The 21,240-nt window shown below is 43.2% G+C and overlaps 1 protein-coding gene across 1 annotated transcript in view; it reads left to right on the forward strand.

The window, feature by feature from the left end:
- The window catches only part of NCEH1 (neutral cholesterol ester hydrolase 1), a 64,713-nt gene that overhangs the window by 37,611 nt on the left and 5,862 nt on the right, over positions 1-21,240 (forward strand). The window contains 3 exon segments of the mRNA XM_006088834.3: positions 3,990-4,218; positions 6,281-6,350; positions 18,276-18,447. Coding sequence (XP_006088896.2) covers positions 3,990-4,218; positions 6,281-6,350; positions 18,276-18,447 — 471 coding nt within the window.

The following is a 21,240-nucleotide window of genomic DNA, read 5'->3' on the forward strand; positions in this document are numbered from 1 at the left end:
AAAAATCAGCATTTTTGAAGAACTTTATAATGTCTTAGATTCACTAGAACAGTGATTCTCAACCTTGGCTGCACATTAGAATCACCTGGGCATCTTTTTAAAATTCTGATTTCTGGGCCTCATCCTCCGGAAATTCTGTTTCTTTGTTACTAATGTTGTGGCCCCACCCCATAACAAAGAAACAGAATTTCCGGAGGATGAGGCCCAGAAACCAGGATTTTAAAAAGATTCCCAGGTGATTCTATTGTGCAGCCAAGGTTGAGAACCACTGCACTAGAAGATATACTGGAATCTTACAAGTTAACTTAAACATAAGTTATAAGTTAGCTTAAAGTTGCTAAAGGCCAGCCCTGGCCAGGTGGCTCAGTTGGTTGGAGGGTCGTCCCTCGAACTAAAGCAGCGGTTCTCAACCTGTGGGTCGCGACCCCTTTGGCGGTCGAACGACCCTTTCACAGGGGTCGCTTAAGACCATCCTGCATATCAGGTATTTACATTATGATTCATAACAGTAGCAACATTACAGTTATGAAGTAGCAACGAAAATAATTTTATGGTTGGGTCACAACATGAGGAACTGTATTTAAAGGGCCAGAAGGTTAAAAACAAAGAGAAAAAAAAAAGAAAAATAAATAAATAAAGGGGCAGAAGGTTGAGAACCACTGCTCTAAAGGGTTTTGGGTTTGATCCCTCGTCAGAGCACATACAGGGAGCAACTGATCTACCTAACTCTTCCATTGGCTTTGCATGGAGCAATTCTAAAAGGAATCTTATCTTACCTTCCCTGACTGTTCTGCCCGTGTCTCCGTTTCTCATACCCCAGGTGAAAACCCTGGGCATCTCTGAATCTTTTGTCTGTGTCCCTCACCCTGCCTACCTGCCTCACAGCCCCTCCTCTCTATGAGCAGTTGCCAAGGCCCATCACCTCTGACTCAGTGATCCTGCTGCCGTTCCCGCCCCGTGTTCTCCAGGGGCAGACCCTCATTTTCTCTCCTGCAGACAACTGCCTGGCTCTTAGAGCAGTTGCCCTTGCCTCCAGTCTCCTCTCTTAAACCACCCTATTGTGTGTACACTTCAGCTGCATAATTCTTCCTAAAGGATAATCTCATAATATCAATAATACAGTGTCCCACAATCTCTGTTGTTTTATTGTTGAACACTAACCAAGGTCTACACGTGAGAGCATTTACTCTGCCAGCAGCTTTCCTGCTGCACTTCCAGTCAGACTGGATCGTCCGTCCTCTCTGCCAGAAGTTGCTGCTGGTGGCCCTTAGACCAGATTTGGCCTGCAGGCATGTTTTGTTTGGTTTCCAACTTAAAAAAAAAAATTTAATCGGAATCGATGCTTTAAAATCAAAGGAATTTTCTTCAGAGTTAAAGTCTCAAAGAAAGTACAGGGAACTATGAAAGCTTCAGAAAAGATGGGAATTTGGGTAAAGGGAGGGAATCAGACAAGACTTAAATTCTTACCTATTTAAGTTCTCAGTACATCTTTTACCCACCTTTAAAACAAATATATATATATATATATATATACTAGAGGCCAGCCACACGAGATTCGTGCACTTGGGGGGGGGGGGAGGAAGGGGGGGCAGGGTCCCTCCGCCCAGCCTGCGCCCTCTCGAAGTCTGGGAGCCCTCCAGGGATGTAAGCCCGCAGTGGAACATCCTAAGTGCTGCTGCGGAGGCGAGAGAGGCTCCCACTGCACTCACTAGCCGTGAGCCTGGCTTCTGCCTGAGTGGTGCACTCCCTGTGGGAGCACACTGACCACCAGGGGGCAGCTCCTGCATTGAGTGTCTGCTCCCTGGTGGTCAGTGCACATCATAGCGACCGGTCATTCCGCCGTTTGGTCAATTTGCATATTACCCTTTTATTATATAGGATATACATATATTTACTGATTTTAGAGAGGAAGAGAGAGATAGAAACATCAATGATGAGAGAGAATCATTGATCAGCTGCTTCCTGCACATCCCACACTGGGGATCGAGCCCGCAACCCGGGCATGTGCCCTGATCTGGAATCGAACCGTGACCTCCTGGTTCATAGGTCGACACTTAACCACTGACCCACGCAGGCCAGCTACTCCCCTTCCAGAGGTTAATCATGACCATAGATTTTCATGCAGATAAATGGTCCATGAAAATTTCTTTTTCTATAATAGGCAGAAGTAAAGCAGGATTTAGAGAGGAGAATTTAAAAACTGTTTGACAGAATGGAATGACCATCACTGAAAAAGGTGGAGAACCACTGACGTAGAATACAGCCTTTGAATCCAGGAAATGATGCAGTAGTTAGTTGCAATAGAAGCTCTAAGCATTTAATGTGGTTGGCTCGTGTTGAAAGTTGACCACGTGCTAAGTTAGTTATGTGTGTGGGTATCAGTGTACTGTGGCTTTTCCCCAGCCTCCCTTCCCTTTTGATGTAAGCATACAAATGAACTTTTTAGAGATAATTATTTTACATCTCTTTAACCTGAAATAACTTTAGAACTTGGTAATCCTCATCGTCCTACTTACAAATGTACATCAGGGGGGAAAACGGTTTATCTCAGTTTCTCTAGAAAAATTGCACTACCTATCCCCCCAGGCTGACTCCAGAAGATGCAGCGATCTTCTGGATCAGAGGTAGACTACTCACATTAACCATATGAGGCTTAGTGTGTACCAGCCACTATTCTAGGTGTTCTTTTTTCTTTTCATGAACACTGGCCAGTGGATTTAGAACACAGTGCTTTCCAACTCTTTTCATGGCAGGTATATGTATTGCATAATAATATTTATATGGGACACTGGAATAATGGGCTCAGGAGTTTGGCTGCCCAGGGGCTGAGGGGTTCTGGGTGACAATACATGGGTGCTCTCTTCACTGTGCGCCATGCACACTGTGCTGAGAAGCTGTGTGATGGGGTATTGCAGACTTTATCTAGTCCTGATTTCTGCTGGTAGCTTTGCTTCCTGGATCGTAGGATGGCATTAAATATTTTGCTAATCATCAGTATTCTGTTTCGTGGTCTACAGAAGGGCACTGTTACTCCCCAGCTGCTTCCCTTCCGGCGGTTAAGAGCCGCTTGGAGAAAGTTCACACACGTGTGTCTGACAAGTTTCCAATCACTCTGACCCTTCTGAGCCTCTCTGGCTTGACCTGTCTCTGCTGCTTCTAAATCTCTGTCTTTGAAACACAGCTAGGAAGTCCTGTAGGGAGGTCAGTTTTACAAGTGCACTCAATAGGAAGGGCCTGTATAAGAGGTGAAGAGAGAGGAGTGCATTCCACAAGGTCTTTGCTGAGGGGATGACTTGGGTCTCTTCTCTCAATGCTCCTTCTCCACCAAATAACTTTCTGTGAACATTTAATGCGGAGCTCGATGCCCTCGGGCTCCAAGGGGAAACGAGGGTGCTGTATGTTCTTTGCACATTGCTGAAAAGATCCTGGTTGGGATCCTGGCTTAGCTTGCTTCTAAATGCCAGGGTTGCAGTTGACTCTGCTGTTCCCTCTCACACCTTATTCCTTTCCCCTACTCTCAGACAGACAAATATACAAGTTTAAAAATACTTAAAGTAAATATAAAACTTTCCTCTTACTTGCATTTAAATAAGGTATATTTCCTTCACTCCTTCTATGCTTTTGAACTGTGATGTGCTGGTGGAAGAAAAAACAAAAAGGACTGAATCCTGGAATTCATGAGTTCCAGGTTTCAGTCCTGGCACTGCCACTTACCATCTAAGTGAGTAAGTTTATTTCATTTCTACGCCTTTGTGATAAGAGGGGACTGAAGATACCTGTCCCATTCCCCTCTCAGAGCTGATTTTGAAAAATCAAAGGGAATCTAATGTATGAAAATAATTATGTAAGCTCCAAAAGCAATTTGTTACTGTATTAAAAGTGGCAGCAAGTCCTTGTAAGAATTTAAATACTGAGCATTGGTGAGTATGGCTCTGGTGATGACAAAATTGACCCGCCCTCCCCTCTGTATTCCCTCCCTCACCCTGCAGAGTAACCTGATGCACTACCTGGGCCTGAGCCATCACCTGCTCGCACTGAATTTTATCATCGGTTCTTTTGGCAAGAAAAGCGCATGGTCATCTGCTCAGGTGAACGTGACCGACACTGACTTTGACGGCGTGGAAGTCAGAGTGTTTGAAGGCCCCGCAAAGCCAGGAGAGCCACTGAAACGCAGCGTTGTTTATATCCACGGGGGAGGCTGGGCCTTGGCAAGCGCAAGTATGTCCTGGTCCTCTTAAGTTTCTTTGGGGTTGTGGTTGGCCCTGGGAGAGAGGTGTGTGTGTAATTGAGTTTGACTTTCTTATTGGGTAAAGAGAGGGGGACCATTTGACTTGGTCCCTGTGGGCAGTCCCAGTTGCCCCTATTATCCCAGCAGAAGTATTAGTGGTGTGTCCTTTTCATGCTTGAACGTGTCCTGGTTTCGATGATTATACCCTACATCAGTGATGGCGAACCTATGACACGCGTGTCAGAAGTGACACGCGAACTCATTTTTTTGGTTGATTTTTCTTTGTTAAATGGCATTTAAATATATAAAATAAATATAAAAATATAAGTCTTTGTTTTACTATGGTTGCAAATATCAAAAAATTTCTATATGTGACCCGGCACCAGAGTTCAGTTAGGGTTTTTCAAAATGCTGACACGCCGAGCTCAAAAGGTTCGCCATCACTGCCCTACATAAAGGTTTTTGCCTATTTGCTTATTTGTTTGTTTATTAAGGTAGACTGTTTTGAAAATATTTCCTGGGACCTAAATCATAGACTAACTTATTACAAAGTGCTGGCAATAGCGTTCTGCACCCAAATAAGGTGGGATTTCATTGTGTTTTGAGGACCCCTTTTCTATGAAATAGAACAGGTGTTCCCGAATGCACATGTTAACTCATCTACATTTCATCTGCTTATGAAACCAAGGGTGGAAATACAAAAGGGTGCCACCGTGCAAAGGAAGTGCTCTTACAGAGTTCAAGAATGTTCTCTTTAGGGTAGAATTTCTTTCATGAGCAGAACGGGATCAAAATGGCACGCTGCCAGGTGGAGCAGCGGGCAGAGTGCAAACCGGGGAGGAAGTGAGGGCCTTATCGCCACCTGCGATTTTCATGGAGCTACTTCCTCATCTTCAACCCCAGAGCTTTGGCATCTGGTTCTCGTTTGCTTGCTTGTTTTGTTTTAATAACATATTTTTTTTATGAGGGAAAGGCCGAAAGTATAGCTCTTTATAGTAATCCCATTCCATTTAACTCCATATTCATAATTCTTTAATCGTTGATTTGTTGACGTTTTAAAGAGATGTTTACTGAGCAGGTGGGTTTGCCTAGGACTGAGAGGTTTCCTGAAGGGCAGGGCTTCCGGTACAAAAACTCAAACAGTTGCATGCAAACCTGTACCTGTGCTCACTCTACTATGTGCTAGCTGATGGGATATAAAAATTAATAAAACAGAATCTTTTTCCTAAAAAAGAATGAGTCTGTACCATGGGACACTTGCCAGGTGAGACTTACACTGGAGGCCAGGAATGGTTATAAGAGCCAACGTGGCCTTTTCCGTATTAATTTTGACTGATCACTACTGTCAGAGGAAGCATCAGGCTGAGGGAGGTGTGTGGATGGTTATGTTGTTATTAAACTTCTAATTCTAAGACTGCCTTGGAAAGCCTATGGATAAGGTGATAGTTTGGCTTTTTGTTGACACAATCTGCTCTTAATATATTGGGAGAACAGCAAGGGATTGATTTTTTGCATAATAAAATTGCTGCTGTCACCGCAAATCTTTGGATTCTCTTTCTAAGAATTGCTAAGAGTTCTTAAAATTTTAGTTTGTTATGTGTTGATTTAAACAAAATACCACATTCTTCAAATTGGTGATTTTCCTGAATTACATAAAATGCGGGTGTTAAAAGAGAAAATTTTTATGGTTCTCAGGAGAAAACTGCTTATTGGCTGTGATTTTTGGAAAGACATACATTTGAAGAGCTGCAGAATGAATTTGGTGCATTTCATAGAGTCCATTATGAAACAAATGTCTAGTTAGTTAAAAGCACATTCAAAGGCAATCTGATATAGATTTCCTGTTATTATATAGCAACTGCATTTTATCAGAAACTGATTTAAATTCTGCATTTGTATACGTAGCTGTATTAAGGAGATCTATGGTCACATTTGCTTTTTATTGTTAATAATTTAAGTCCAAGTCTAAAAGGGATTCACAATTAGCAGAATTGAAGAATAGACAGTATTAAATAACTTGTTTAATAGTGATTGCTCCTTTGTTTCCTTTAGAAATCAGATATTATGATGAACTGTGTACAGCAATGGCTGAGGAGTTGAATGCTGTCATTGTCTCCATTGAGTAAGTAATTAATACTAGTCATAGAAAAAATTTTAAGAAAGGATCCTAGATAATTGTGCAGTTACTTTAATGTACAAGTGATAAAATAAAGTCTAAAAATAAAGGCCCAGAGAGGTGAGGTGACTTTCCCAAGGTTACACAAAATAATTTCAGATATTACTTAGAATTTCTCTCTTTATAATGCCTCAACTTATTTTTTTTTTATTTTAGTTTTGGAAACTTCTGGAAAAGGAATTAATGAAAATGGAGAGATATATAGTCAGTTATCTATAGCATATAAGCTTGATTACTGCTTTTTTATTTTTATTGATTTCAGAGAGGAAGCGAGAGGGAGAGAGAGAGATAGAAACATAAATGATGAGAGAGAATCATTGATTGGCTGCCTTCTGCACACCCTACACTGGGGATCGAGCCTGCAACCTGGACATGTGCCCTGACCGGGAATAGAACCGTGACCTCCTGGTTCATAGGTCGACGCTCAACCATTGAGTCATGCTGGTTGGGCTGATTATTGCTTTTTTAAAAACTAAAAACCAATCAGCATTTTGAGAAAATCTCTCCTGCAACCATGAGTTGTAAAAGTGATTCTCCTGGACTCAGGTTCTGTCAGACCTTGTGAACAGTAATGAGTTCAACGAATCTTCGTCGATGTAGTTATTATTATCATTCGTAGTGATATTAGTATTGATCTTTTGAGTTGCTCCTACATTAGCCATCTTTCTGGGAGACTAAGCAGAATGTGAGTGTTTATACCAGATGTGGGGATAGCGATAATACAAAACTGTGTACCTGTTCTGTGGCGGACCTGGTGCAGGTGCTGTTGCACACCCGTCTCTCCTCCTTGCCATCTTTTTCTTATGTCATCCTTTCAGCTAGGCCTTCCCTGACTCCCCTATTTAAAATTGCAACCCTTCATTTATATAGATTTCTAGTCAATGTGGGCTCGTCTATAGTAATAGAAGAAAGAACAGTGGTGGCTTGGGGACAGATTGGGGAAGCGGGTGGTGGAAGGGAAAGATTACAAAGGGGCAGGAGGAAACTTCGAAGGGTGATGGCTATGTTTATTATCTTCATTGTGGTGGTGGTTTCCAGGGTGTATACATACGTAAAAATCTATCAAATTGTACATTTTAAATGTGTGTACTTTATTTTATGTCAACGATACCCCCAAAGAGCTGTAAAAACACTTAAAAATGTAAACCGATAGTAAGTAAAAATATTAATAAATAATGAAAATTTCATATGCAGACACAACTCTACCTACCAGTTCTTCCCCCTCCATTCACAGATAGAACCGCATTCCAAAAAAAAAAAAAAATTGCAACCCACTTTTCCTCTGCTTTATTTTTCTCCAAAACTGTCATCAACATCTGACAGATCATAAACTTATTAGGTAGTCATTGTACTGAATGGAAACGGACAATGTACGTTTCATTAAGGCAGAGGTTTGGGAGATTTTTTGCCTCTTTTGTTTATTGCCTGCAAACATTCTTGGCAGATAGTGGGCATTCAATAAATATTTGTGGGATGAATGAATAGACTCTTGCTTAATCCTCATATAAATCATCCAAGAGAAGTATTTTGATATTTTCCTCACAGATGAAGAAATTGATGCCCGAGAAGTTAAGTAACCTGCGGGAGGTCCCACAGCTCGCTAGTCACAGGGCTGGAGTGGGGAACTGAGCCAGGCCAAACCGTTCCCAGGCCCGGCAGCAGGCCAGTCCTGGAGGAAGCTGGTAATGGCCAGTAACAGTGTGACAGTGTTATGACACCATCAGCCACTCTCCGTGCCCTGAGCTTACCCAGCTCCCCCGGTCCCTCTACCGCTTTCTGCCAGCAGATTTCCCTCCTTGCCCCCAACCCAGATCAGAGACCTCAGAGAATCCTTTCTTCTGCAGCCCGTGGAAGGGCTGGTCTCCCGAGTCCTGTGGGCAGCCCTGACCCTGTGCACAGAAGCCGTGGAGCCACCTGGAGCGGTGCTGTGGCTGCTTCCTCAGCAGAGTGGCCTCTCAGGGAGGCCTCCCAGGTCACTCCAGGGACCTCGGGGAAGTGTGGTAATGCAGGAACCTTCACTTAAGTGATGATGTCATCTGGCCCGGGCAGCTGGCCAGAGGAAACCAGGGCTGTGTAAGCCGCTGAGCCCCAGTACGGAGCGAGGTCCCACAGCTCGGTGCTGGGGAACCAGCCTCAGAGCCCCTTCCGCGGTTTCCTGTGTAGCTCCAGCTCCTCAAAGGCCTGGAGGAAGGAGGAAAGTTGGCCCTGCTTTCCTTGGCACCATGAGGATTCTCCACCCAGGCCTCACCCTTCAGGGCTTCCATATAAGCAGTTGGCAGCATGCCTGTGTTCTTCCCACACGCCCTTCCCCACCTGTCAGCATCTGGTTTAAGTAAAACAGGTGTTCTCAGGCTTATCATCAAACACACAAGGATGCATGAGATGTTTTTAAAGAATTTTTTTTTTTTTTAAGAACTAAAACATGGAGGGACCACTTCCATTTTTTACTTTCCGTAGGGCCTAATGTAGCTTCCATAAGTTTTTTCAGCTGGGAGGCATGCAGCTGTGGGCCATTATCATTACTCACAACTGCGTGACCTCAGGCAAGTCATTTAACCTCACGTGCAAAGTGGGGTTAGGATTCTTTTGTGTGTGTCGCAAATGTGAGCTGCTGGGACAGAAACCATGCCTTCTTTCCTTTGGGTCCCCATCACCCAGCACAAGGCTTAGCACATGTATGTGAGGCAAATATACTTTGAGTTGAGTTGTCAGGAGAAGCAGTTTGGACAATTGAGATAGAAGGGCTTCGGATACCCAAAGGTGCGACAGTCTGGAGCAGTGGTTCTCAACCTTCTGGCCCTATAAATAGTTCCTCATGTTGTGACCCAACCATAAAATTATTTTCGTTGCTACTTCATAACTGTAATGTTGCTACTGTTATGAATCGTAATGTAAATATCTGATATGCAGGATGGTCTTAGGCGACCCCTGTGAAAGGGTTGTTCGACCGCCAAAGGGGTCGCGACCCACACGTTGAGAACCTCTGGTCTGGAAGCTTAGTGCTGTAGTCCACAGAATGGAAAGGCCCAACTAACAAATTTATTTACCAACACGTGTTTGGAACTCTCAGCACTTTCCTTCGCAGAAATGATGAGCTAAGATGCTTAGGCTCCAGGCCGACCAGCCCACAAAGAGCTGCATAACCTATGCTCTAGTTGAGGGATAGCCAATATCATATGATCATGATGTTTCTCTTGGAAAGTATCATCTGACTTGAAAACATATTTCCTCTCACTGCTATATCTTTCCTCTTTCTTTTATCCCGTATATATCTATTGAATCCGTATTATGTGCCAGTTACTAGGTTAAATTCTGGTGGCATACAATGTGAGTAAGACAGCCATCATTTCTGCCCTCACGAATCTAGGGGAGAAAATAAAATCTAGGTGAGAAAATAAACCTTGAACAAGTCATGCTAAGTGTGATAAGTGATATGAAGTAGAAGGTAGGTAGTAATGGAGGAATCTAATAGGTAAGATCTTACCCCAGTTTGAAGGGTCAGAAAAGGTGTCATAAAGTCATCTTGGAATCGAGGTCCTATGGACAAGTAGAACCTAGTTAGACAAAGTGAGTTGGCCCTGGAGGTCCAAAGTGGTGTCATGAGAGGGCTTGGGAGGAAGGGGAGGAGGCAGAGGGCACTTAGGGAATAAAACATGAGAGAAGACAGATAGAGGGACTCATACTTCTGACGATGACTAAGGAAAAGAAGAATTAAAGGTGGGTGATCCTGAGAGTCTTGGGGAAGACGTGGGCCCCGGCTTTCCGGGAATCCCACCTTCCCCAGCAGGAATACTGTCTGGAGATAGCTGCTCCCTTATCTTCCAGGCCCACGGGAGTGGTGGTGGGTCACAGCTTCCTTCACTTGGGGTGAGGCCGGGGGAAGGTTTACTCTGAGGAAGCTGGTAGGCAAGGGTTGGGGGCCGCGCTGACCATGGGATCCCCTCACATGAGGAGAGCAGCAGGAGTTGGAACTGCTCAGTTCATGTTGCTGGCACTGGCTCAAGGTTCTGGGGACTGAGCCAGCAACGGAGATGTAGATAAAGGCCTCAAGGTATAAAAACAGGCTGTGCCTTCTCCTCAGTAGCTTCCACAACACTCCACTATTTTACATATCCATTGCCCAATACGTGTTCGTTAAGTAAATGAGACAGTTTATCTTTTAAACTTATAATACCAAGGATACATGGATGTAGCCTCACTTATCTGATCTAGGAAGGTCCTATTTTATATTCATAAACTTATTTTCACAACATTCACTGCAGTTTAGCTAGAATATGGTATCTTTCTTAAGAAATGGTATCTATTTACCTGTAGTTTATATAATCAGACACAATACCAGAACCATGAAAAATGAGGGAAAAGGAAGATTTAATTTCTTTTTTTTTAAAGATAAAATGTAAGCTAACACAGTTAGCATATTGTTAAATTCTATTTAATGCATTTTATTTAATCCTATGAGTTCTGTTAAGTTCTGGAAAGCACGTATGTTGCTTTCTTGGATGAGGAAAACAGTTTCAAGTTGTGTTTTGCTTTCAATGAAATCTTTACTACACTCGTAAACTCCCCTCTGTAGATGGCGATTTCTTCCCATTCCGTCAGATGTCAGGTGGCAGTAATAGAACCATAAAAAAAAAAAAAAGGGAAAAGGTTTATTGGAAGAAATAGGTCCTTTTAGTCTCTTCACTATCATTAACTTGGTGAATCCCCTTTTTAGACATTTCACTAAAGCCTTTTGGCTTGGTTTTCTACTATCAAAAATCCACCGGTTTCTCTTTTGTGGTTTTGTGGGTTTTTTTTAGAATTTCTGGGGGAGGGGAGGAGGAGACTGGAGCTTTACAGAAAGCCTGCGCTGCGGCTACAGAGCACCTGGGACTGCAAACCACAGGGAGGCTGGGAGCCTGGTTAACCCACGCCTGAACCCTAGAGCTATGTTTAGCTTCTGAAATGACAGAGAAAGGAGGCCAGAAGGACCGGGCACCAAACCTGCTTAGACTTCCGTAGCCACCTGGGGGAGTGCTCTGGCTGCCTGTTTACCTTTGAGGGGAAAGGGGAGGTTTGCATCTGAATGGGAGGAGGCAGTTAGATAAAGGCGGAGAGTCTGGGGAGCTCCCTGCTGTGTAGGGAGATAGGACTCCAGAAGTCTTGGTTGGTGAAGGGAGCATCAGAGAATCCCATCCTGGGCATGGATCACAGTTCTGGTGCTGCATCCTGACGGGTCAGTTCTTGTGGATGCAATTCTTACCCAGTCAGCCGAGCCTTTGCTAACCTCAGCTCTCCTTTTGCCGAAGGACCGTAAATACATCAAAGCTCTATCCAGGGGCCAATTTTGAGAGGAGAACCAGGAAGGAGGACCCTTCCGCAATCTTCATGCACTAACCACATTTTAAGAATGAAAAGATAAATGATCAAGCATTCCCAGTGCTCCCACATGTGCAATGTTAGTGTAGGTTCTTTTAATGCAGTGGTTCTCAACCTTCCTAATGCCACGACCCTTTAATACAGTTCCTCATGTTGTGGTGAACCCCAACCATAAAATTATTTTCGTTGCTACTTCATATCTGTAATTTTGCTACTGTTATGAATCGTAATGTAAATATATCTGATATGTAGGATGTATTTTCATTGTTACAAATTGAACATAATTAAAGCATAGTGATTAATCACAAAAACAATATGTAATTATATATGTGTTTTCCGATGGTCTTAGGCGACCCCTGTGAAAGGGTCGTTCGACCCCCAAAGGGGTCGCGACCCACAGGTTGAGAACCGCTGTTTTAATGGAAAGGAAGCTTTTCTCTGTTAGGGGAATGGACTTCCTCTGGAGATGTCTCTCACAGAGAGCACAATACGGATGCAATTATTGATCTGTTGAAGAGACCTTCTCTATGAATGAGAACAGTAACCTTTTTAAAATATATATTTTTATTGATTTCAGAGAGGAAGGGAGAAGGAGAGAGAGAGATAGAAACCTTAATGATGAAAGAATCATCAATAGGCTGCCTCCCGCACACCCCGCTACTGGGGATGGAACCTGAAACTCAGGCGTGTGCCCTGACTGGGAATCAAACCGTGAATGCCTGGTTCATAGGTCGACGCTCAATCACTGAGCCACACCGTTAGGGTGAATAGTAATCTTTTTGTATTCACAAGATGAATCTATTGAGCTCCTCCTGGGAGATAGTGAAAAGGAGGAAAAAAAGAAAAAAAAAAAAAGGAGTGAGATTCTTATCTCACACCTGCCGGATCTCATAGGTGTATGATTTCATTCTGGAATGTCACGCGCACCTTTCACCTAACTGGCAGTCCACGAAGAGCACTCTGTGTCCTTGTCTGCAGTGGAAGGTTGTACACAGTGTTTCCAGGTGGGGTTATTGGAGGGAGAACGCGCTACAGTGTCACTAGAACAATAGTGACATTCAGGGCTTCAACTTCCACAGGCCTGTAGCCACTTACATTTCCCTTCAACTACGGGAACTACTGGGCTTGTGTGCAGCACCAGCCTTTGACTTAAGGAGCAACCTGTCAGACTTTCTGAGCACTAGCCCATCTCCCTGTCCCTTAATAAAGTGGGTGCTGCCATTTCAGGTGGGTATCCATCCAGCTCTTGAGGACGTCATCCTGACTTCCCATCTGCTTCCAGAGATGTCTGCGTTACCACCTATCCTCGGGGAGACCTGTCGGGCTTCCAGGAAGGAGGGAGTTGCTTTTGGCTGGGCTCTCGAAAGGTTTCACGGATTAAGTGGCATTATTTGAAATGAGACTTAAAGGATCAGAACATTTGACGAGGCATTGCTGAGTGGGGGAGGGGAGGGCATCGGGGATGGAGAGAGGGATCAATGCATTAGGACCTGTCTCAGAGAAGACTCTCCATGTGGCTGGACTCGGTGGTAGTTCTGAACCTTGGCTGCACATTAGAATTGCCTGGGGGAATTTTTCTTCAAATATAGCTGTGCTGGGCTCTACTCCAGATCAGATGAATTGGGATGCTTTGTAGAGGGGCTCAGTGTTTTTGTAAAGCCCCCAGGGTTATCCCACGGTGCATACGGAGTTTGAAGCTGAGCTATGCAGAGGATGCAGCAAGCGGAGTCCTTGGAGATGTACCAGACGGGTAGGTGGGTTAGGAACACTCTCTGTTTTTATGTTGTTAAAGCCATATGGCTTATTACTTTTCTCACCACAGAGAGTGTTATATGTAAAAGAAGTAAATCTTTAAAATTGTATTGGGAGGAAAGAAAAGTATGTTACTAAAGACTGTCAACAGAAGAAACATCCAAACCTGCAGAGAATTTTTTTTTAATATATTTTTATTGATTTTTTACAGAGAGGAAGGGAGAGGGATAGAGAGTTAGAAACATCGATGAGAGAGAAACATTGACCAGCTGCCTCCTGCACACCCACTACTGGGGATGTGCCTGCAAACAAGGTACATGCCCTTGACCGGAATCGAACCTGGGACCTTTCAGTCCGCAGGCCGACGCTCTATCCACTGAGCCAAACCGGTTTGGCTGCAGAGAATTTTTATAAGTGTTTATTTGAGCCAAAACTGATGGCAGTTGCCAGGAAGCAAGATGTCCGATGCTCCAGAGTGTTACTTTGCAGTTTTGTTTATGCATTTTTGGAATTCAGGAGGAAATATAAGAAAGATGACAGGAAGGTGGGAGAAAGCAAGGCCTGGTTAGATTACAGGGTAGTTGACAAGATTATGTGCTGTCTTGAGGGTGGTTACACCTTCCAGGGGTCTCTTCTGGCATCTCAAAGGTGTGTTAACCTAGATGCGCAAGAACAATGGACTGGGCTGGCTTAAAAACTAAAGAAGTTTTATGCCTGGGGCATCACTACCCCCCATGACTTGCCCAGTTAGGGATTTATGATCCTATATAATAAAAGTGTAGTATGCAAATTGTTCCCTCAACTGGGAGTTCATCTGGGAGTTTGACCAGGGGGCGGGGCTGGCCGGGGGACGGGAATGAGGCCCTGGGTGGCGGAGGTGGTGGCAGGCAGCTAGGGGAAGGGAGGGAATACCTGGCCGGCAACCGCTAGGGACCCTACCAGTGCACAAATTTCGTGCACTGGGCCTCCAGTTTATTATGACACCCCTTTTTCATCCACAAGATGTGCCCTGTGCCCAGACACTGTGTTTGGTGGCTTGTTTTGAGAATATTGCAAAACCATTGAAATCATGAGAGATGTTCTAGGGTGTCAGAAATCTACACTTTTTAAAATATATATATTTTTATTGATTTCAGAGAGGAAGGGAGAGGAGGAGAGAGATAGAAACATCAGTGATGAGAGAGAATCATTGATCGGTTGCCTCCTGCATGCCCCATACTGGGGATCCAGTCTGCAACCAGGGCATGTGCCCTGACCGAGAATCGAACCATGACCTCCTGATTCATAGGTTGACATTCAACCACTGAGTCATGCCGGCCGGCCGGGCAGAAATCTACACTTTTGAGAACTTACTGCTTTGGCAGGGTAACGAGAGCACACATGCACATTAGTAAAAGCCTGTGAGTGTTGAAGAAAATATATTTTAAAAGGGGGAATACGACACACATGGGTTTTAAAATCTGTGAATTCACATCACAGCTTGGCCTCCTACTAGCTGTTGTAGACAAGTGACACATCCTCCTTGGGCCTCCCATGTTCATCCTTAAACCCACAGGTTTGCTCTCAGATTCGAGTGAAACCCATCTGCAGAGCACGAGGTGAGGTGCTCGCCTAGCAGGAACATGACTCTTATAGAGTGCACACCTTGATTAACTTGACTAAACCTCATCCCTGAGTGTACAGTAAATTTTGTTCTGGTGGGAGGCGTGCACAGTAGTAGATAGGCAAACGCTGGCATTGCAGAGTATCCATCCCCGCAGTGAGTTGGGGAAATTGAGACTCTGTTTGCTAGAATTCATTAGGCGCTTTTAGTCAAGATCTATAATTTTTAAATTAAAAAAAAAAAAAGGCAGAATCCTCTCAGTACTTTGCAGGGACATAGCTTTGAACCAAAACAGGCAATACACATATTTACACATGCTTTCTTTGGCTCCACCACTCATAAATTTCCTCCTGATTCTGTTTCCTGTGCCTGGATACAACAGAACTTTTGTTATGCTCCTCTGGTCCATTTCAAGCTCCTTTGAAGGCTCATCTTACACGAGGTGACCTCAGCGATATCTAGTTTCACTGTAGTCCCCAGTCTGTGCAAAGAGTGTCCCTTCTTATTGAATAAAATTAGAGAATGTTTCCAGCTTGAGCAAAGGTAAAGGGAGGGGTGGGGAGGTAGGTTTTTATGGGCGCCGGGAAGACTTTTTATCATAACCTATTTAAACATGTTTAATCTGAACCAGTTACTAACTGGCTGATAAGATTTGAGGTAATAGCATTTTTTTGTGTTTGTTTTAGCTTACCCATTTTCTCTTTATTCAAAATCACTAGTACCTTTTGTGAAACAACATCTGAAAATTGAATTTATGTTTGTGTGTTAGTAGAATATGTTCTGACATCCTGGGCCATCAGGAAAATAGTTTATCGTGATATATGGAATCTTCCTGAGACCAAGTAGCCTTTATTTTCACAACTTGAGTCATAAAGTCCATTTGTATTTATTTCACTGAAAGAATTAAGAATTCTGCTGTAATACTGGAGTTAAAATATTGAGATCTCCTCCCAGAACCCTGTGAGCTGTCTCCACCTAGTGGAGAAAACGGTGTCATTATACTTCTTTCACCAATTATTACCAATGGAATGTTACAGCAGTAGCTTTAAGACTAATGAAAATCAACTGGAGAAAAAACACCATTTTGGATATTACTTAATCACCACAGATATAAACAGTAAGAAATAAATCAGAAAACTTAATTTATCTCTTATAAGGCAGTCACCAAGGGAATTTTCTTATTGCACTTGGAGTTGTTTAATGTAGTCATTCCTGAATGACCAGATCTACATTTCTGTTTGTCAAAGTATTTCACAAATATTTGTCCATTTGACTATCTACACTGTGAAGATATTTGGCAATTTAACTAAATGTGAAGATATTTAGTTAAATAATTGGATTTTATATGGGAGATAAATGGCCTTATGTAGAGTAGCTTAGGAAAAATCAGTTTCTGAAAATAAGAATGCTAGTTTGAAATGGAAATCAAAAGACCCGAGTTCTTAACTATTAGATTTTATTTTTTTAAAGTTTATCTTTATTGTTGAAAGTATTACAGTTGTCCCCCTTGTTTTTGTTGTTTTTCCCATTGACCTCCTCCTCCCTACACCCACTCATCCTGAGCCTTCATCACACTATTGTCTATGTCCATGGGCTATGCATATATGCATGTAATAAAGTATTAGATTTTAATTAAGTGGTTTCCAGTCTGCCTTGTTTTGATGTGTTAGACTTATACACAAATTAAGTAACTTGTCTGTGCCTCAGTGCTTACTATGTGCAAAATGAAGGTATATTAATACTTACAAAAGATTTACTGGATGGATGATTATGTGCCTAGCACATTGATAGATACAGGAGACACAATGATGAACGAAACATAGTCCCTGATATCAGAGAACACACTCTTTAGAGGAATACATAAAGAAATCATTTCAAGATGAGTAATATACCCCAGCACATAGAAGTAATCAAGGAATAGTAGCTAGCTCAGCCCCATAAGCAAGTGGAGTTAATAGTCAAGAAAGGCTGCCCAGAGGAGGCCAAACCCTAGAAGTAAGGATTAAAGCAGTGATTCCCAAAGTGGGCGCTACCGCCCCCTGGTGGGCGCTGCAGCGATCCAGGAGGGGGGCGGTGATGGCCACAGGTGCATTTGTTTTAACTTTTTTTGTATTACCTTTCTATTCTGAGTTCAATAAATAGTTTCATAATTTCAAACTTCAATGTTTCTAATTTACACCTTTCTTTACTATATTTTACGAAAAAGGTAGAAACATTAATACATATATCTTTCTGTTTAATTGCTATTAAAATTTAAAAAAAATTAATTTCCGGGGGCGCTGAGTAATATTTTTTTCTGGAAAGGGGGCGGTAGGCCAAATAAGTTTGGGAACCACTGGATTAAAGGATGAGTAAGAATAAGCAAGGAAGGAGGGTGGAGACTGAGAGGACTCTCTAAGATGAGACTACCAAATATAGATTTGTAAGATGGCATGGGGCATTTGACAAAAACAAGGTTTTGGGGGACCCTTAAGGGAATATGAATACACAGAGTAGGGACAGAAAGGGACTCTGATCTTGCAAAGAAGGGCAGTAGGAGAAGCCCAGAGGTGTCTCAGAGGGCCTGCCCTGGGCCGGCTGGCAGTTTGACTTCCTTTTAGCTGGTTGACAACTGGCACTTTAGTTTAAGCCTTCCAGAGAGTGAATGTGCTGCTCATAATGTCAGACTGGTACGACCTCTTCAGTGGAGTATGGTTTTACTACATTTAACAAGTATATCATGAAGAATCCCATATGGACTCATTAAACATGACCGGTGAAGTGGTTAATGCTGCCGAATCATCTTCTAAACCAGAGGTGTTGTGAATGGGATGCTGACTTCCAGAATAAAATTCCAGATCCACTGTGGTTCTATCCATAGCTGGATAATCGACAGCTGCTTTTTACTTTTGTTTCTGCATTGGTAGTGGTGGTAAGTGTTTGTTTGGATTTGGTGGTTGATAGTAAAAAAAAAAAAAAGAAGAAGAATTATTGATAATATAAAATCATTACATTTTAAAACTAAGTATTTGATTTGCAAGAAAATGAATGGTTTATTTTTCTATTCAATTTCTTACCTGTTTATTTCTGGCATCAAAAGAACCAGTGTCTCCTTGAACTTCAAATGGCCTTAAAGACTCCGTGATATCCTTAAATGAATACAACTTTTGTCTTCACAGATACAGGCTCGTTCCGAAGGTTTATTTTCCTGAGCAAATTCACGATGTTGTACGGGCCACGAAGTATTTCCTGCAGCCGGAAGTCTTACAGAAGTATTCGGTGGACCCAGGCAGAATTGGCGTTTCTGGTGACAGTGCTGGTGGGAATTTGGCCGCTGCCCTGGGCCAACAGGTAACAGATTGCTCTGAGGTGTGCTGGCAGGAGGCGGGTGCATGGTAACATCCAAAAGACCAACACACTCTCCACTACCCGTGGCAGAGGCTTAGCCAGGTGTGCTGGTCACCGTGTGGCCAGATTATTCAGATGGCTGGACCTGGCGAGCTCAGAGGGCTTTCCTTTCTTTCTTCCTTTCTTTCTTCCTTTCTTTCTTTCTTTCTTTCTTTCTTTCTTTCTTTCTTTCTTTCTTTCTTTCTTTCTTTCTTTCTTTCTTTCTTTCTTTCTTCCTTTCTCTCTCTCTCTCTCTCTCTCTCTCTCTCTCTCTCTCTCTCTCTCCCTCCCTCCCTCCCTCCCTCCCTCCATCCCTCCGTTCCTTTCATTATAAAAATGATTACTAACTACATCCTGTCTTTTCACTCAGAGGTACCTCATAAAATCTGATATTGATTTTCATTCTCTATTGCCAACATTATTTTTTTGATAATTTTTTATCACATCATTATGTGTTCATGACATTTTTTTTGAAAATAATCTAGATAAAGCTATCTTTATTTTTTATCTTTAAATTCTTTTTTTTAATTAAATCTTTATTGTTCAGATTATTACAGTTGTTCCTCTTTCCCCCCCCCCATAGCTCTCCTCCACCCAGTTCCCACCCCACCCACTGCCCTTACCCCTCCCACTGTCCTCATCCATAGGTGTACGATTTTTGTCCAGTCTCTTCCTGCACCCCCACATCCCTTTCCCCCCAAGAATTGTCAGTCCACTCCCTTTCCATGCCCCTGGTTCTATTATATTCACCAGTTTATTCTGTTCATCAGATTTTTTATTCACTTGATTTTTAGATTCACTTGTTGATAGATATGTATTTGCTGTTCATAATTTTTATCTTTACCTTTTTCTTCTTCCTCTTCTTAAAGAATACCTGTCAGCATTTCATATAATGCTGGTTTGGTGGTGATGAACTCCTTTAGCTTTTTCTTATCTGTGAAGCTCTTTATCTGACCTTCACTTCTGAATGATAGCTTTGCTGGATAAAGTAATCTTGGTTGTAGGTTCTTGCTATTCATCACTTTGAATATTTCTTGCCACTCTCTTCTGGCCTGCAAAGTTTCTGTTGAGAAATCAGCTGACAGTCGTATGGGTACTCCCTTGTAGGTAACTGACTTTTTTTCTCTTGCTGCTTTTAAGATTCTCTCTTTGTCTTTTGCTCTTGGCATTTTAATTATGATGTGTCTTGGTGTGGTCCTCTTTGGATTCCTTTTGTTTGGGGTTCTCTGCACTTCCTGGACTTGTAAGTCTGTTTCTTTCACCAGGTAGGGGAAGTTTTCTGTCATTATTTCTTCAAATAGGTTTTCAATATCTTGCTCTCTCTCTTCTTCTGGCACCCCTATAATTCGGATGTTGGTATGCTTGAAGTTGCCCCTGAGGCTCCTTACACTATCTTCATATTTTTGGGTTCTTTTTTCATTTTGCTTTTCCAGTTGGGTATTTTTTGTTTCTTCGTATTTCAAATCTTTGACTTGATTCTTGGGATCCTCTTGTCTGCTGTTGGATCTCTGTATATTATTCTTTATTTCAGTCAGTGTATGCTTAATTTCTAGTTGGTCTTTTTTCATATCCTCCAGGGTCTCACTAAACTTATCAGTGGTTTCCAGAAAATTCTTGAAAAACCTTATAAACGTGGTTTTGAACTCTATATCCAGTAGTTTGCTTTCCTCCATTTCTGTCATGGACCTGTTTCTTTGTCTCCGCATTTTTTATGCTTCCCTGTGTTGGTAGAGTGGCTTTGTGTGCTAGGTGTCCTATAGGGCCCAGTGGCTCAGCCTCCCCAATTACCTGAGGTGGACACTCTTGGTGCACCCCTTTGTGGGCTTTGTGCACAGTCTTGTTGTAGTTAAGCCTTGATTGTTGTAGTTATCACTGGGAGGAATTGACCTCCAGGCCAATTGGCTGTGAGAATTAGCTGTGTCTGCAGTGGAAGAACTTCTGTGCTGAAGACACCCTTCTGGGGCAAGACTTGCTTCAGTGGGGCTTTGGTGCTCACTGAGTCTGCCCCCTGAATGTGTCCCTTATGGATCTGAGGAGTTGTAATCTGGATGGTCTCACTCTGACCACTGGGTACACTGGCTCTTGGATCTAAGGAGGTGCTAATTTAGCCTCTTCCTGAGGCTACCCAGCAGGAGCTACGAAGAGATCTGCAGATTCCCCTTCCTTTTTTGGGGTTTGGAGGTGCCCAGATGAGGTCCAGCTGTGAAGCAATGCAAGCTGCTGTGGGGCCTTGGGCCTTATCTTGGAAGTTCTGGGTCTGTCTGGCCCAGCTGCAATTTGTTAGGTAATTTTCAGGTTGCAAAGGGCCAGGGCATTCATATGCAAAAGCCTCTGCCGAAGCCTGGGTGGGGCGGGGTCTCAGGGAATCAACAGGGCGGAGCAAGCAGCTATGGCTGATCCTCAGCCCTGCCCTAAGGGGCCCTGCGTCTCAGTGTCCCGGTAATCGCTGCAAGCATCTCTGAGGGAAAGCCGCCCTCAAGTTCCGAGTTCTGCCTGCTGCCAGACAGTCCAGTTTCTTCCCGTATGAGCCCTGGGTCCCCAGAGACTTCCCGGAACTGGAGTTCAGAGCAGTCGGGGGCTTGTGACTCCCTCCCGATTCAAAAAGACAGCCTCGTCCTCAGGTGCCAGCCCCTTTCCACGTGCGCTCGAGCCTCCGTACCTCTGCACTTTACTTCCGCAGCTCCTCTGGGTCTCAGTGTGCTTTTCTCTTTCCTTCTAGTTGTAGAATTTCCACTCAGCCAGCCTTCCTGTAGTTCT

The sequence above is a fragment of the Myotis lucifugus genome, unplaced genomic scaffold, assembly GCF_000147115.1.
Source record: "Myotis lucifugus unplaced genomic scaffold, Myoluc2.0 scaffold_53, whole genome shotgun sequence".
In the NCBI taxonomy this organism is placed as follows: Eukaryota; Metazoa; Chordata; class Mammalia; order Chiroptera; family Vespertilionidae; genus Myotis; species Myotis lucifugus.